The sequence below is a fragment of the Lampris incognitus genome, chromosome 3, assembly GCF_029633865.1.
Source record: "Lampris incognitus isolate fLamInc1 chromosome 3, fLamInc1.hap2, whole genome shotgun sequence".
Classification (NCBI taxonomy): Eukaryota; Metazoa; Chordata; class Actinopteri; order Lampriformes; family Lampridae; genus Lampris; species Lampris incognitus.
The window spans coordinates 56,902,093-56,919,906 of record NC_079213.1 but is presented as its reverse complement, the minus strand read 5'-3'; the positions used below and the strand labels follow the sequence as shown (position 1 = coordinate 56,919,906).

Genomic DNA, 17,814 nt, shown 5'->3' with positions numbered 1-17,814 from the left:
CCCCAGTTCTCTTCCCAGGTGTGGCAGGCCTTCTGTAGGGGAATTGGGGCCACGGTCAGTCTCTCTTCTGGTTACCACCCTCAGACAAACGGACAGGCGGAGCGCACCAACCAGAGCCTGGAGTCTGCCCTGAGATGTGTGACCACCAGCAGCCCGTCGACCTGGAGCAAGCACTTGGCCTGGGTTGAGTATGCTCACAACACCATGACTAGCTCTGCCACTGGAGTGTCTCCTTTTGAATGTTCACTGGGCTACCACCCCCCATGTTTCCCCAGCAAGAGACTGAGGTGGCGGTCCCGTCAGCCAGGGATCATCTCCGCCGATGCCGCCGCATGTGGAGGTCTGCTCGTGCTGCCCTGCTGCGAGCCAACGACCGGTCCCAACGCTCCTCTAACCGGCGTCGCGTCCCAGCCCCGGTCTACCAGCGTGTCTGGCTCCTGGCCGAGGACCTCCCCATCCCGACGACCTCTCGCAAGCTCGCCGCTCGCTACGTGGGACCCTACACTGTGGAGAGGATCGTCAACCCCACTGCGGTGCGTTTGTCTCTCCCTCCTTCTCTTCGTGCACATCCCGTGTTTCATGTTTCAAAGCTGAAGTCTGTGTCTGTCAGTGCCCTCGCCCCACCTGTCGCAGCACCGCCTCCTCCCCGTGTACTCCAGGACGGCGACCCGGTCTGGCCGGTCCGGAAGCTGTTGCGTGTCCGCCGCCGTGGGAGGGGCTTCCAGTACCTGGTGGACTGGGAGGGCTACGGTCCGGAAGACCAGAGCTGGGTGCCCCGGTCTTACATCGCCGACCCCGCCCTCCTGTCGGACTTCTACTTGGAATACCCTGATGCCCCTGGACGGTCGCCCGGTGGCTCCCGTAGGAGGGGGGGTACTGTTGTGGTCCAGACGCAAGGCGCGTCTCCGCCTGAGTCTACCAGCAGGGTTCAATCAGCGCGCTCGTTGAGAGCGCAGCTACGCACCAGAGGCTCATCGGTGATCAGCGCACCTGAAGCCAATCTGCAGCCAGCTATAAGAGAGGACGCTGACGTGCAGTCGTTGCCAGATTGTGCCATCTAGTACGAACCCCCCGGTGTAACAATAGGAACTGTTGTTAGGAACCATTGGTTAGTTCCTTGTTTACACATGGGTCGTTTAGGTTGTTGCACCTGGAATAACGGACCGAGCATGATGCATAACCTTACGTGCCGAAGTTATTATTAAAGTTTATAGCCCCGTGGGGTTGAAACGAGTTGTAACGTCTCATTGGTAGAAGGTAACAACACACTTTAACATGGTGGCAGCGGCGGACGACTCGGTTTGAAGTTTGGTGCGGAAAAGTTTCTAGGAGCGGGAGAGCGGTTAGTGTTCCTAAGCAACGTTCAGTATATGTTAGCATTGGTGCTAGCGTGAGACTGCCGTGTGACATGGATGGGCTTAAACCACCGCAAACGTTATGTCTGGACTCAAGCAACCTTTCGAGGACATGGAAGACCTGGAGGGACGAGTTTGCTCTGTATGTGGATTTAGCCATGGCTGACGCCGATGACAAACAGAAGGTGAAACTGTTCAGCTATCTTGTCGGGGAGAGCGGCAGGGAACTTATGGACACGTTACTGGGCGACACACCGAAGGATGCATGGACGTTAGATGACGTTATCGAGAAGTTTGATGATCACTGCGACCCCAGCGTTAACGAGACTGTGAAACGTTATCGTTTTTTTTACAAAAAACCAGGGCACCAGTGAAAATATAGACCATTATGTCATGGAACTGAGAGTGTTGGCAAGAACATGCAACTTTGGGACAGTGAGAGACTCGCTCATTCGGGATCGGATTGTGTGTGGAGGTAACAACACAATCGTAAGAGAAAGACTGCTCCGAGAGAAAAACTTGACACTGGACACATGTTTGCAGCTGTGCAGAGCCGCTGAGCTCTCAAAGGACAATGTGAAAACCATCTCGGGATCGATGGTGGAAGAGGTACATGCAGTGCAAGGAGCACAGTATCGGAAACAGACGAGCAACACTGTGGAGTGCAGATATTGTGGAAAAACGCATGAGAAAAGTAAACAAAAGTGCCCAGCGTTTGGGAAGAAGTGCACAAAGTGTGGAAGAGAGAACCACTTTGCAGCAAAATGCAGAGTAAAACCGGAACTAAGGGAAAAGAAATATGTGAGTAAAATAACAACTGAATCTGAGAGTGATGAATATGAAGATATTATCACCTGTGTAAAAGAAACTGAGAAAATGAAGAAAACTCAGCTTCTCTATGCTGGCATGCTTCTAGGCAAGGACATGATCAAATTCCAAATAGACTGTGGTGCCAGTTGCAATATCATCCCAATTAACCTGCTGAATCCAGATGCCAAATTAGAACACACGAAGAGTGTACTAGTAATGTACAATAAAACCAAATTAAAACCACTGGGAAAATGTAAAGTGAAAATAAGAAACCCGAGAAACAACAAGCTATATCGCTTAGAGTTCCAGGTGGTGAATGCAGCTGGTACAGTGCCTCTGCTGGGTAGGAGAGCCAGTGAGGCCATGGAATTTATAAAAGTGCAATATGAAAACATCATGATAATAGACAGTATTGTCACAACAGAAACAACAACAGGACAGTGGATAATGGGACAAATTAAAGATGAGTATGCTGATGTGTTCATTGGCGATGGCTGCCTCGAGGGAAAATACAAAATAGAGGTGGACAGCACAGTGAAACCAGTACAGCTGCCAAAGAGGCGGGTCCCAGTCGCCATGATGAAACCACTGAAGGACGAGCTACAGGACCTACAGCAAAGAGGGATCATAACACCTGTGGAATGCAGTACAGATTGGATCAGTGCAATGGTGGTGGTACAGAAACCAAGTGGGAAACCAAGAGTGTGTATCGATCCCAAGCCTTTGAACAAAGCTCTAAAGCGCAGTCACGTCCCACTGCCAACCATTGAGGACATTTTACCGGACTTGTCAAAAGCAAAAGTGTTCACAGTGTGTGATGTCAAGAGTGGATTCTGGCATGTGCAGCTGGAGGAGGAGTCCAGCTATTTAACAACATTTGCCACTCCATTCAGACGTTACAGGTGGCTGAGGATGCCAATGGGGATAAGTCCGGCCCCAGAAATCTTTCAGAGAAAGCTCACACAAGCGCTGGACGGTGTACCGGGCTTGTACATTATAGCTGACGATGTACTGATCACAGGCCAAGGGGAAACACAGGAGGAAGCTGAGCGTGACCATGATGGAAAACTGAGACTGTTTCTTGAAAGATGTAGACAAAAGAACATCAAGCTGAACAAAGACAAATTCAAGCTGAGACAAAAGGAGACCACATACATTGGACACCGCCTGACGGCTGATGGACTCAGGGCGGATCCAGAGAAAGTGCTTGCCGTTGAGAAGATGCCGGCACCAACTGATGTGAAAGGAGTGCAAAGGCTGCTAGGTATGGTAAATTATCTAGCCAAGTTTTGTCCCCACCTCTCAGACCAGTGCATAGTGTTGAGAGATTTGACACATAAGAACAGGGAGTGGAACTGGACAGCACAGCACGAGGAGGCTTTCCTCAAATTGAAAGAGACTATAGCAAAGGTCCCAGTACTGAAATATTACAACCCAGATGAGGAACTCACAGTGCAGTGTGACGCTTCAGACACAGGCTTAGGCGCAGCGCTCATGCAGATGGGTAAGCCAATAGCATTTGCAAGCAGAGCACTCACTCAAACAGAGCGTGGGTATGCACAAATAGAAAAGGAGTTCTTAGCAATGGTTTTTAGCATGGAAAGATTTCACCAGTACACATACGGCCGAAAAGTGACGGTGCAAAGTGATCACAAGCCGTTGGAAACAATAGTGAGAAAACCTCTACTAAGTGCACCCAAAAGGCTGCAGGGAATGATGCTGCGCATACAAAAGTATGATGTAGATGTAGTATATGTGCCAGGTAGAGACATGCTGCTAGCAGACACTCTGAGCAGAGCTTATCTTCCTGAGAGTGCACCGGATGCAGAACTAGAGACTGTCAACATGGCACAACACTTACCTATCGCAGCAGACAGGCTACATGATATACGATCTGCCACAAAAGAGGATGAAACACTGCAGCTTCTCATCAAAATGATGCAGCAAGGATGGCCTGACGATAAGTCAAAAACACCAAGGGAAATCAAGCCCTACTTCTCATTCCAAGAGGAGTTAAGCCACCAAGATGGAATAGTGTTCAGGAGTGAGCGCGCTGTCATCCCTGATGCATTGAGGAAAGACATCACTTGCCGCCTACACGCATCACATCTGGGTGTGGAAGGATGCCTACGGAGGGCTAGGGAGTGTGTCTATTGGCAGGGCATGAACGACCAAATAAAATCATATATAGCAAAGTGTGACATCTGCAGATCAATGGACATTAAACAACAAAAAGAAACACTAATGTCACATGATGTGCCAAGCAGGCCGTGGGCAAAGGTGGGCACGGATCTGTTCATGTTTGAAAACAAAGACTACCTCATAATTGTTGATTTTTTCTCAAATTTTTGGGAAATAGATTACCTGGCAGATACCAAGTCAACCACAGTGATACGGAAGCTGAAAGCTCACTTTGCCCGCCAAGGTATCCCAGATATTGTAATCTCGGACAATGGCCCACAGTATTCGTCACAAGAATTCCAGAAGTTCAGTCGACTGTGGGGATTTCAACATAAAACCTCATCACCAGGTTACCCGCAAAGCAACGGCAAAGCTGAGTCAGCCGTTAAGACAGCAAAAAGACTCTTGCTCAAAGCCAAGGCTGCTGGACGGGATCCTTATCTCGCCCTTCTGGACCACCGCAACACACCATCACAGGGTACTGATACCACACCAGCACAGCGGCTGCTCAGTCGCCGTACCAAAACACTACTGCCAACCAAGGCAAGCCTGTTACAGCCGAAAGTTGTGCAGGTGAAACAGGATTTACAAAATAACCAACAACGGCAGAGGGCATACTACGACAGGTCGGCTAAAGACTTTGACACGCTTGCCCCAGGTGAATGTGTGAGAGTTCAGCCTCTCGCACCCCACACTGGCTGGAGAGTGGGCAAGGTGCTGAGGCCGGTCGATAGGAGATCCTATGAGGTCCAGCTGCACACGGGTGGTGTCATCAGGAGAAATCGCAGACACCTCAGGCATGCACCAGGAGCAATCTTCACTGACACTATGGACATGGAGATCAGCAGCCCCAGTCAGCCAGAGAGTGTTGAACCCGGACATTCAGAGAGTGTTCCTTCTCGCAGTGTCTTAGCAGGAAACAAAACCAAGGACACTGGTGACAGGGCCAACCCTGTTACCACCAGATCAGGCCGCTCTGTTGTGCAGCCGCAGCGATACAAAGACTTTGTGACCTCACATAGATGAATGGATCTGTAGCACTAATGGACTTTGGGGGGGGGCATGAATGAAAAAGAAAAAAAAGTGAATCACAAATGTTGTGCAAATGTATTAAAGGTTCTAAAAAAAAGAGAAGAAACTGAAAAGAGAAAGGATGTAACAATAGGAACTATTGTTAGGAACCATTGTTTAGTTCCTTGTTTACACAGGGGTCGTTTAGGTTGTTGCACCTGGAATAACGGACCGAGCATGATGCATAACCTTACGTGCCGAAGTTATTATTAAAGTTTATAGCCCCGTGGGGTTGAAACGAGTTGTAACGTCTCATTAGTAGAAGGTAACAACACACTTTAACACCCGGTGCCGGTGCTTCTCGGGCTCCGTCTTTCTTGCGTCCCTTGTGTTCCTCGGACCCCTCTCTTGTGCTCCCACGCTGCCTCCCGCAGAACCCCTACTCCTGGACTTGCGCTTCACCAACACGCACAAACACTCTCAAGTCATTTACATTCCTGCACACCCGCACCACACTCGCCCTGCACACAGACACATAGTCTTTTACACAGCCCACATCCCGGACTCTAGTTGCACCATACACCTCCCGCATTTCCCTTCCCTGAATAAGAATAAAGTGCCTACGGGCTTGACCCTGCCGGACCCCTGCACTGGTTCCTTTCCGACCCACAACATTTAACCATATTATCAAGATGCAGAAGAGGCAGTGGATCGAGGCCGAGCATAAAGGCAGGGGTGACTTACATGTGTAAATGTATTGTTTAGTGTGTTCATTTTATTCTTTGACATTAACCAGTTTAACAAGCCTGTTCATTGACCGTTATTCGCATCATGTAAGCATACGTGAACGTGCTCTTTGACACAGTAGCCTTGGTTAAGTTTAGTCTCTTTACACAATACTGAGGTGCTTTGATAACATGTACTGGTTTAACTAACCTTATCTAGCTAACGTAACGCAATTGTTAGCTTGCGTTACGTTAGCTATATAGCTAACAACACTGTAAACTACGGAGGTCACGTGATTTCCTGTCAACTGCGGAGGTGCCTCTTGCGGAGGTCCGCCATTTTGTCTGCAGCCAGCTACTCTTGGAGAAAGCTGCATGAGTTTCAGACTCACGTCATGGCGTCCCGTTTAGCAGCGCAGTGTCAGAGCCCTAGAAAGAGAGCGTTACGTCAACCCGTAGACGTCATGGGCCACAGCAATGGCGGATCATGGGAGTCCCGGATAGTTCCAAACAGTGCGCATAGAATATGTGTCACGTTGGAATATATCTATATCTATATATAAATGTATCAATCTGAAAATATTGGTTCGTAGTTAGCAGAAATCGCGGCAAAGCAGTTCATTTAAAAGACCCGCCAAGTTTCGTTTCGGCGGCTACATGAACCACGTGACCCTCTCGCGACCCCTCATTGACGTAACTCTCTCTTTCTAGGGCTCTGCGCAGTGTGCGTCTACACCCCCAGGTACAGGAAACAGCCAAACACAGGTAGTGTGTGTCACAGTGGTTTCCAGTGGGGGGCATGTTTCTAATGTTGGGCTGCAGCCCCCGAAACCCCTCTCCCACACGCGGGCTCTGGGGCAAAGAAGCCAACGCGTCTTAAAAACCCCGTACTTCCAAACCCGAACAACACAGTTCCTGTGTTTATGTTGACTAGTTGGTTTCTGTTACTTTAGGGACCAACACCGCCCCCCCCCCCCCCACACACACACACGCACAGCCCTGATACTCCTCCCCGCGCCACAGGTGAGGGCGTGGATGCAGGAGTGGAGCGCGGTGTTGACAGACGCGTCTTTATGACCGCGCTGCTGCCTCTCGTCTGTGTCAGTGACGCGCGGCAGCCAGCGAGGACACGGTACCGCGGGCGCTTCTGACGGACCACACCACCGCATTCCATCGCTGTTCTCTGAATTTGTTGGGTCCACGGACGCTCCGCCAAGCCATGAGTCGGGTTCCTACGCCCGCTTGTGTCGTGTGTCTGATCGCCTTGGGGGTGAGTAGCTCAATTCACGTTGCCCTGCAGGGCGCAAAGCTCGAGCTTGTTATTATGTAGCCAACGCGTTGGATCTCCTTTGGTGGAAAAAAAAGGGGGGGGGGACTTTCTTGGAGCAGCTTTAGACTTGTTGCGGGATTTCTCTGTCTCGGGGCTTGAAGGGGGGACTTTCTTGGAGCAGCTTTAGACTTGATGCGGGCTTTTCTCTGTCTCGGGGCTTCGTTTTGCAGTACAGGTGGGCTACAGTGCGCATTCCGAAATGCGCAAATGGAGAATGTGCAAATCCGTCTTCCAACACTCCGCTGAGCTGCACAAATAACCTGCCTGCCGCAGCTGCTGCGTCCCGGAGCAGGTCCAGTTCATCTGGACTCGGACTGGAGGTGGTGGAGAGCCGCCAGTCTCGGCGATGTCTCTCCACAGCCCGGGCTGGCCGCCCTGCTGGGCTGGCCGTCCTGCTGGGCTGGCCGCCCTGCTGGGCTGTCCGTCCTGCTGGGCTGGTCGCCCTGCTGGGCTGGTCGTCCTGCTGGACAGGTCGTCCTGCTGGGCTGTACGTCCTGCTGGACAGGTCGTCTTGCTGGGCTGTCCGTCCTGCTGGACAGGTCGTCCTGCTGGGCTGGTCGTCCTGCTGGGCTGGGCTGTGCAGGCTACAAGCGTTTGTTTTTCTGAAGTGTTTATTTGCAGACCATTTGAGCTCGTGTGTTTTGTAGCTTTCATAAAACCCCAAACTTGTCAGCTACGAACGAGCTGAGGCAAACATACTCCCAAGAGCTTACTTTCTGTAAATATACAAATTTAAAACTACTTCCTTTAGTTTTAAGTAGTCTTAATTGGCTTTCATAGGTTGACCTACAGCACCATGGGGCAGACTAGTCGTGTTCTGCTGGATGGACAACATGTTTTATGAGGTTCACAGTATGTGTTCAGATGCAGGTGGACTACTGATAGTATCTGCTGCTCGGTGTTTTCTCTAAACAACTGACAACCTGCCGTCTGTGTTCGGCCGACGTCTTCAGCCTGCCTCTTCCATCACCCCTGACCCTGACCCAAACCTTGACCCTGACCCTTACCCTGACCCAACCCAACCAGGACACGTCGATGTGAGGCATTGTCACTTTATGCATCCTATTCTTCAGAATTTATCAAACCAGGTCCTTTATGTTAGAAACAACCAAGTTATCTCAGCCGTTTGTCATTATGAGATTGACCTAACAACTGCGTACGTCACAAAGTAAACAGGGACTTAGACGTCTCAAATGCAACGGTAGCAATACGTTAGACCTTTACCGTACTGGATCCTCAGAAATCAGACCAGAGCACCACCTTATGTGATGGTGCCTGTCAGCTTCCTGTATCAGCTGGTAAAACTGTATCAGATAATGATCCACTATGTAGTAAAATCAATGGCGATAGAATAGAGTATATATATATATGACAGAAAATAAATAGAATGAGAGAATTAGACGGTAAATGTACTTTGTGCACATCAACCTAAACACATCTTATTCATACGGCCGTTTCACACATCCAGAGATGTTTAAAAGCGACGAGCCTGTGTGTCTGATGTGTGGCCGCCCCGCATGAAGGAAGGCCCACATCTGACTTCCTCTCTCTATCGTCCTGGCATGCCTCGTCACTACCTGAACACACACTAGCATGCGCTAAATCACCCTGCAATACACACGCATTATGCAAATATGACACTGCAGCTAGCCTCCTCTGGTCAAGATGTCCCACCTACACCTCTGCCATGTGCACCACCTCTTCACACCAGGTGTGCAGTACCAATGTGCAACTGTAAATACACATACAATTCAAAGCAAGGTGAATCAGTTCATCCGGACACAATGTTTATAGAAACGTTTCATCGTCATCTAAGTGACATCTTCAGTCTCAACTTACTGCAGGTACCCCACCCTTATAAACAATACAGTGACTGCAGGTACCACACCCTTATAAACAATACACTGACTGCAGGTACCCCACCCTTATAAACAATACAGTGACTGCAGGTACCACACCCTTATAAACAATACAGTGACATAACGACCCAAACCAACGACCTGTTGCAAAGATGGGTGTGACCATTAACTAGAGTTACAGTGGCCGTGTGTACTATTCACAGAGGATTGGGGAATAGTTGCAGTCACAGCATTGTAAGATGGTGACAGATGTACTCTTAGCCCCCCTCGGTTCCAGGATGGTCGTTACCTCTTCACATAGATGGCCTCTTTGACTCCCTGTTCAAACCAGCGTTCCTCCCTATCAAGGATGGTCGCATCCTCATCCTTGAAAGAGTGGCCACTGGTCTGTAGCTGGTGTAGACTGTGGAGTCCTGGTCTGTAGATGGTGTAGACTGGAGTCCTGGTCTGTAGATGGTGTAGACTGTGGAGTCCTGGTCTGTAGATGGTGTAGACTGTGGAGTCCTGGTCAGACGTGTTAGCTCTCCTGTGTTGTGTCATCCTCTTGGCCAGCGTCTGTTTAGTTTCCCTGATGTACAAGTCATGGCAATCCTCCTGGCACCTAACAGGGTACACTATATTGCTCTGTTTGTGCCGGGGGACCTGATCCTTGGGGTGAATCAACTTCTGGCGCAGCGTGTTTTGGGTTTTGAAAGCAACTGAGATGCAGTGTTTAGAAAATACACATCTCAACTGTTCCGACACTCCCACCACATACGGAATCACCACTAGTTTACACTTCTTGGATTTTCTTACCTGGATTATTGAACATGCATAAATACACATACAACTGCTGTACACTGGTTACACGTTGTTGTTATTGTTGCAGTTGTAACATAGTATATAATGTAGTATGTAGTTGTGAGACTGGTGGTAGATGAATATATAGTGTGTACTTCTGGTACATAAGACGATATAGTGTAATATAGAGGGAGTATATAGTACTGTATATGGTATATAATGTAGTATGTAGTTGTGAGACTGGTGATAGATGGATATATAGTGTGTACTTCTGGTACATAAGATGATATAGTGTAATATAGAGGGAGTATATAGTACTGTATATGGTATATAATGTAGTATGTAGTTGTGAGGCTGGTGGTAGATGAATATATAGTGTGTACTTCTGGTACATAAGATGATATAGTGTAATATAGAGGGAGTATATAGTATTGTATTGGTATATAATGTAGTATGTAGTTGTGAGGCTGGTGGTAGATGAATATATACTGTGTACTTCTGGTACATAAGATGATATAGTATAATATAGAGGGAGTATATAGTACTGTATGTGGTATATAATGTAGTATGTAGTTGTGAGACTGGTGGTAGATGAATATATAGTGTGTACTTCTGGTACATAAGATGATATAGTGTAATATAGAGGGAGTATATAGTACTGTATGTGGTATATAATGTAGTATGTAGTTGTGAGGCTGGTGGTAGATGGATATATAGTGTGTACTTCTGGTACGTAAGATACCATAGTATAATATAGAGGGAGTACTATGTAGTATTGTATATGGACATGATGGGTTGTGGAGTTGGGGTATGGTATATAATATATGGACATAGGTTGCTGATTATTCAACCATAAAAACGGTGTCGTAGTGACATCCCTGTTGTGCAGACATGCTTGCCTCCGTTGTTCTGTTGTTGCTCCATTTATTTCTTCTGTTTTTTCATTCCTGTTTTTGTCTTTTGTGTGTGACTGACATCTGCAAGTACTAGCTAGAAGCTGCTGCGTACCGGAGTCAAATTCCTCGTGTGCTGAATGGTAGGGTGGGCCAGACCAAGTCTCCCTTGCTCCCACATGGCGTTTGGTAGACACCAGAGTTCATGGCAGTACATTTACAAAGCTCTTCGGCTCGCATGGCCCCAGGTGACTGGAAACTCTAACCTCCGTGTTATCGGTACCGTGCTATGTGTTAAAACACGCAGGGCTAAGGCAGGACAGCCATGCAGTCTCATACGGTCACAACACTGTAATTACCACGTGTTGTTTGAAATGGTACGTGCAGCTCAACGGCCACCTTGTTAGAACGCCTAAATTGAACATTAATGTTCATTTTCTACCAGTTCTGTCAACACGCTTGTTATACATTTTGCAGTCACAGTTCATCAAGCAAAGATTACTTCTGGTCTTTTACAAGCATCTTTTCTCAGTCCTCACTAACGATGATATTTATGTATCGTGGTCCTGGGACCAACATCTGTGCTTTCTGTGGCAGTGGGACTATTGGCGTGGACCCTCTAGGCGGGTAGGTCTGTTCTACTTGATGTGACCCGGCATGTAGAAAGTGCTGATCAGGGAAGCAGTGGATCAGGTGGTAGCACAGGTCATCTGGTAACTGGAGGGTTGCCGGTTCAATCCTGGATCCTCCTTGCAAGATGCTGAGATGTCCCTGAGCAAGACACATATCCCCTTACTGCTCCCAGTGTGCTGGTTGTTATATTGCTTGGTTAATCGACGGTGTATGAGTGTGTGTGTGTGTGTGTGTTGGGGGGGGTGAATGTGAGGCATTGATTAATTGCAAAGTGCTATGAATGGTTGGTGCAGCTAGAAGAGTGCTGTATAAACTGCAGTTCCTTTAATATCTGGATGATGCTATAGTAAGAACAACTACCTCACCATCTGCCAAGCCACGATGTGCCCCGGTCCATAACACCAGTCTATCGATTAATGCACCTAGGACTACTGGTGTCCGTAGGAGTAGCTGGACTTATTATGGAGGTTTACTCCTCTAAAGCCGCCATGTTCTCCTCTGTTGTCTCCTGACAACGTTAACAGGACTACCGCGAGGAGGGTGTGGCTCTTCACCACGCATGTGCAGTCATTCATCATGGAGAGGCTATATGTTGCGCTTCACATGATGCTGGGGTGTATGGAGACCAGTCTGGCACGCCACGAAAGGCCATCCAGGAAAGGTACTACTCCTGTACTTAACCCCTTAATTCTAAGAATTAAGAGCAAGTTGGGCTTCTTTTACTTGTGTGCATCCCAAATGCCAAGTAATTTCTCATGCCTGCCAACTTTGATTGTATTACCCTAGCGTTCCAATGCGGTGGATCTTGGTTCGAACCACAGTGTTTTCTCTGGCTCAGCCAGGCTGCGCAGGGAGAACAATTGGCAATGCTCCGAGGTGGGGAGCCAGCAGGGGTGAAGTATCCCACCTGTAGACTATATAAAGCAGGTGGAAAGTAGCACCTGTGACGTCACCCATTGGTTTCTAAAGGGGCATTTTGAAGCCATAATTTTGGCTTTAGGGAGGTTACCATCTTGCCAATTGTTGGAGCCAGGAAACCCAAATTTTGGCAACAGGGTGGACCATGGGTGGAGCTGGGGTGAGACCTCAGGGGTAAACAAGTTGACAGAACTTTCAGTCAGGGCAGACATGCCTCAACAATACTTTTTATTCCTTAATGCCTTGTTAATATAAAAAAAATCAAAATGACCACCCTCACACTGTGTACCAGACTCAAAATTAACAATTTAGTCACGAACTTCCTGCAGAAAAAAATGTATGAACTTTGTATTTGAAGGTAAGCGTTGGAACTTCTCTCACTGACTATTGTTCCCGTTTCAAACTCCCACTAGCCAAAACCAACAGACACAAACACTCATTTCATACTGTCAGCCATTTCACTGTTCAACTAAAAACGTAATATGAGCTTGCCCAATCAACCAGGTTTTTTTTTAAACATTGCTTTCATTTATTTTAACCTATGTATGCTATGTTATTTTTATTTTTATTCTGTGTTTACATATTTATTTACATATTTAATTGCCCTGTATATTTTTATCTTGCATTATAACTGTTCATACTCCTGCACAACCAATTTCCTCTCTGGAGACAAATAAACTTCTACTACTACTACTACTACTACTAGTACTACTAGTACTACTACTAGTACTACTACTAGTACTACTACTACTACTACTAAATTTACGTTGGACAAAAAGTTTTTTTGGAGCCAGCCGCCTAGTGGTCATGGTGGAACTGCAACTTACAACACTTCCACGTTGGCTAGCAGCTGGGAGAAGTTTGCCTTCAGGGCTTTCAGGCAAAACGGTTCCGGGCTTTCTGCCAGAACCGTTAGGTTTCGTTAAGGTTAGGATTAGGTTAGGATTAGGTTGCAGATGAGGTTAGGTTGAGGGTTAGCTATTGGTCAAGGGTAGGTTAGGGTTATCTTGAGGTTAGTTTAAGATTAGGTTAAGGTAAGGTTAAGTTTAGGCAATTTCAATGAATTCTGCCACTAGCTACACCTTTCAGTCTTGCTGGTTGCTGCTCAGTCCCACAATTGTAAATAGCGACCCCTGCAATTAGTAGGTTGCCTGTACAGCTGCTAGTGGATCTGAGGCTATAATTTGGCCTTCCACTCATCACATTCCCCAAGAGAACCTCACCTCACCTTGGTCGCCCATCAGGATGCCCCCATAGGGTTTCGGTTGGGCATGTTTGTTTAAAGCATGGGGCGCTACTCCACATGCAGTTCTATGGCTCTCCGCTAAATGGAGATGTTGTACCTTTCCACTGTCAAGATGCATTGATCATCTGCAAAGCCACGATGTCCCCCAGTCCATCTGTCTATGGATGAATGCACCTAGGACTACTGCTACCCAGAGGAGTAGCAGGACTTATTACTGAGGTTTACTCCTCTAGATCCGCCATGTTCAACAACAGAGCAGGTTAAGGTTGGGGTTAAGGGGTTAAGTATAGGAGTAGTACCTACTCTAGATGGCCCTTCGTGGCATCCTAGACTGGTCTTCATACACGTGGTCTTCATGTGAAGCACAAAATATAGCCTCTCCATAATGAATGACCGTCCATGTGTGGTGAAGAGCCACACCCTCCTCGCGGTGATCCCCAAGAGAAACCTGCAGCTGGTAGGTGAAAAGAAGTGGCTGACTGGCTGTACACATGTCCGAGGACACACTCGGGTATGTCTGCACCTTCCCTAATGGCTGTGGGGGTCATGTAGTGGTGGAGCTTTAGGAGAAAAGGAAACTAGACATGTCAAATTGGGATGAAAAAGGGGTAATAAAGTTTTGAGATTGCCTATCTCTGGGAAAGAAAAATCCATTTCACTTTATATTCCTTAAAGTTGATTTTATTTAATAATCACTTCATTCCATTCTATCACAAAACACCAAAACAAAAAATCAACATGATCATTGATTATTTAGCGGCCACTCTTGTTCACAGTGTCTTGTGTGGTTCAACCTGAGCCCTTCCATTACAGGAAAAAACATGGAAGAAGTGTCCTTTTTAATTATAAAACCGGTGACATTTATTCAAATTAGTTGAAGTGGGTTTACCTGCAGTAAGGTATGTGTTATGTCTGCACACATCGACAGTGCTGCATTTGATTTGGTGCTGTTCTATTGTGCTGGGATCGATTGGTGATGCCTGCGGGCTCTGGGTTGTTTGATCGGGTCTGCCTGTGATGCTGTGTCAGTCTAAATAAAGAATGCAACGTAGAGGTTGTGTGGACCGACAGTGCTATGTTCTGACGTGATTTCTAAATACAATATTGGCGACGAGGATGGCTGATATCTCTCTCCCACCACCTGCCCCCTTCCTGGCATTACCTGGCGAGCCTCCGGTACCACGGACTCGCTGGCTACATAGTTTTGAAAATTACATCATTGCCTCAGGGCTCGACGACGTGAGCCAGGCTAGGAAGACGGCTCTGTTGCTACACTGCTTGGGAGCAGAGGGTCATCGTGTGCTCGGGACTCTGGGAAACTTCACAAACTTTGACAAAGCTGTGGGACTTATGAGCACCCATTTCGCTGCTCCACAGAGTGCCCTCCTTCGGCGATTTATATTCCGTCAGCGACACCAACTGCCTGGTGAGTCTGTGCAGCAGTATGTAGCTAATTTGCGAGGGCTACCTAGTTTGGCGTGCTTCAGGATGAGATGGTTCACGACCAGCTAATCGAACACACCAACAACGCAAAGGTGCGTGAGACTCTCCTGCTAAAAGAAGACGATCTGCTGCTGTCCAGAGCAATTACCATCGCACTACAGGTTGAGAGAGCAGCTGAGTGTGCTGCTATGCTAAATACACAGCAAGTGGCCACCTCCAGTCAAGCTGCCAACGACTCCTCCCTCTACTCACGGCTGCCCCTCGGGAAGCACCCCATCCAGAGCGAGGCGGGCGCCGACTCCACTGGGGACGTCTTGCAACTGCAACGACAGCGTTCTTGGCTCCGCCCTCAACAGTCCTGTGGTAACTGTGGATCTCGGTCTCGTGTTTCAAGGGCTCAGAACTGCCCTGCCCGTGGCCAGACATGCCGTAGCTGCGGTAAGCAAAATCACTTTGCCAACGTCTGTCGATCTTCCCCGGCTGGGTCAGAGGGCCACATCCCCCAGTCTTCAACCGCCATCATTCACAAGGTGACCTCTGGGCCAGTGTCATTCAAATCATGCACAGTCAACATTAATGATGTGTGCATCCCCCTGCTGTTGGACACCGGTGCTGGTGTGTCTCTCCTGAATGTTGATACCCACAGTCAATTTTTCGGTTCACTGCCACTGTCCGCAACCCCAGCTGTCCTCTGTGGGTATGGTGACTCCAAAATCGATCTGGTTGGCTCTCTCCAAGTGACTGTCCGCTATGGAACCAAGCTGGTGCCCAATGCAGTTTTTCATGTGGCACGCCGTGGGGCCAACCTGATGGGCCTGGACCTGTTCTCCGCTCTGGGGTTCTCCCTCTTAGACACAAGGGGGGCAGCAATCCTGACTGTTGCCACACCTTGGCAGCAGAAGTGGCCATCGCTGTTCATGGGGCTGGGCTGCCTCTCCGCCTTCGCCCATCAACCTCTCCTCAACCCTGCTGTGAAATCTGTCATCCAACCACTGCGCCGCATCCCGTTGGCTCTCCGTGATGGGGTCTCCACCGAGCTGCAACAACTGCTGGAAGCTGGCATCATTGAACCGGTGGACGCGTCACCTTGGGTCTCAAACCTCGTGGTGGCTAAGAAGAAGTCGGGGGGCCTGCGTGTCTGCGTCGATCTACGTGCAGTAAATAAGGCAGTGGTCACTGATAAGTATCCACTGCCCACCTCAGAAGAACTCACTGCTCAGTTCTATGGCTCTGAGGTGTTCTCCAAGCTCGACCTCAGACAGGGGTACTTGCAGGTGCCCCTCCACCCCAGCAGCCGAAACCTCACAGCCTTTGTGACACATGAAGGAGTGTTTCGCTACACCAGGATGCCTTTCGGTCTCAGCTCCACCCCTAGCTGCTTCCAGAAAATCATGGTCTCCGTGCTGGCTGGCATACTGGGCGTGGCCATTTATCTGGACGATATAGTGGTACACGGGCCCACCAGTGAAATCCACGACAAGCGCCTCAACATGGTCTTCGCAGCCCTGTCCAAGCACAAGCTATCTCTCAATGCTGAGAAATGTGTCCTCTCTGTGCCAGCCATCGAGTTCGTGGGGTTCCGGCTGTCAGCGAGCGGTGTAACTCCACTACAATCCAACGTGGACGCCATTCAGGCCATCCCTGAGCCCAGCTCGGCCGCCCAGGTCGCCTCCTTCCTGGGTATGACAAGTTACTACCTGAGGTTTCTTTCCCAGTACTCTGCGACCACAGCCCCCCTGCGCCAGCTGCTGCGTAAGGACGAGCCATGGGTGTGGTCAAAGGCATGCAGTGACGCTGTGTGTGATCTCAAAACTCAGCTGACTTCACCACCAGTGTTGGCTCACTTCGACATCTCCAGCTCCACCTTTGTGACCTGTGACGCATCAGCCACAGCGATAGGGGCTGTGCTGTCTCAAACCCAGAACGGTGTGGAGAAGCCCATCGCCTTCGCCTCCCGTGCCCTCAACCTGACCGAGCAGCGGTACTCCGTGGGTGAGCGTGAGGCGTTAGCCTGTATCTGGGCTTGTGAAAGGTGGCACCTCTACCTCTATGGCCGCTCCTTCACCCTCAGGACAGATCACCAGGCCCTGACAGCGCTGCTGTCCACATCTGGGACAGGCCACAAACCCCTGAGGCTGCACCGCTGGTCTGACCACCTCCGCCAGTACAACTTCAGCCTGCAGTTCACCCCAGGCAGAGACAATGTTGTCGCCGACCTGCTCTCTCGCTCTGTCTCCACCCCAGCTCCACAGATGGACACTGACTGTGTGGAAAAGGACATTGTCCAAATGCTACACACACCCCTTCAGACCACTGTCTCTCTGCAGAAGCTGAGGGCAGCCTCCGAACAGGACCCTGTCCTCTCCCAGCTCCGCACCTACATCCAGAACGGCTGGCCTCACAAGGTCCCAGAGGAGCTGGCTGCGTTCGCCCGAGTCAGACAGGAGCTCTCCTGCTGGAACGACACCTGCGTGGCACGTGGGTTTTGCACAGTGGTCCCAGCTGCTCTCCGTGCACGTGTTTTGAATACGGCGCATGAAGGCCACCTGGGCATTGTGAAACTGAAACAGCGCTGCCGAGACCTGGTGTGGTGGCCGGGGATAGACAGAGATATTGAGGCTCTGGTGAAG

The 17,814-nt window shown here is 49.1% G+C and overlaps 1 protein-coding gene across 1 annotated transcript in view; it reads left to right on the top strand.

Moving 5' to 3' along the window:
- LOC130109766 (desmoglein-2.1-like) overlaps positions 1 to 17,814 on the top strand; it is a 46,484-nt gene that overhangs the window by 2,110 nt on the left and 26,560 nt on the right. Inside the window, exon 3 of the mRNA XM_056276748.1 lies at positions 6,794 to 6,824. Within this exon, the coding sequence (XP_056132723.1) occupies positions 6,794 to 6,824 (31 nt within the window). The remainder of the gene's footprint in view (positions 1 to 6,793; positions 6,825 to 17,814) is intronic.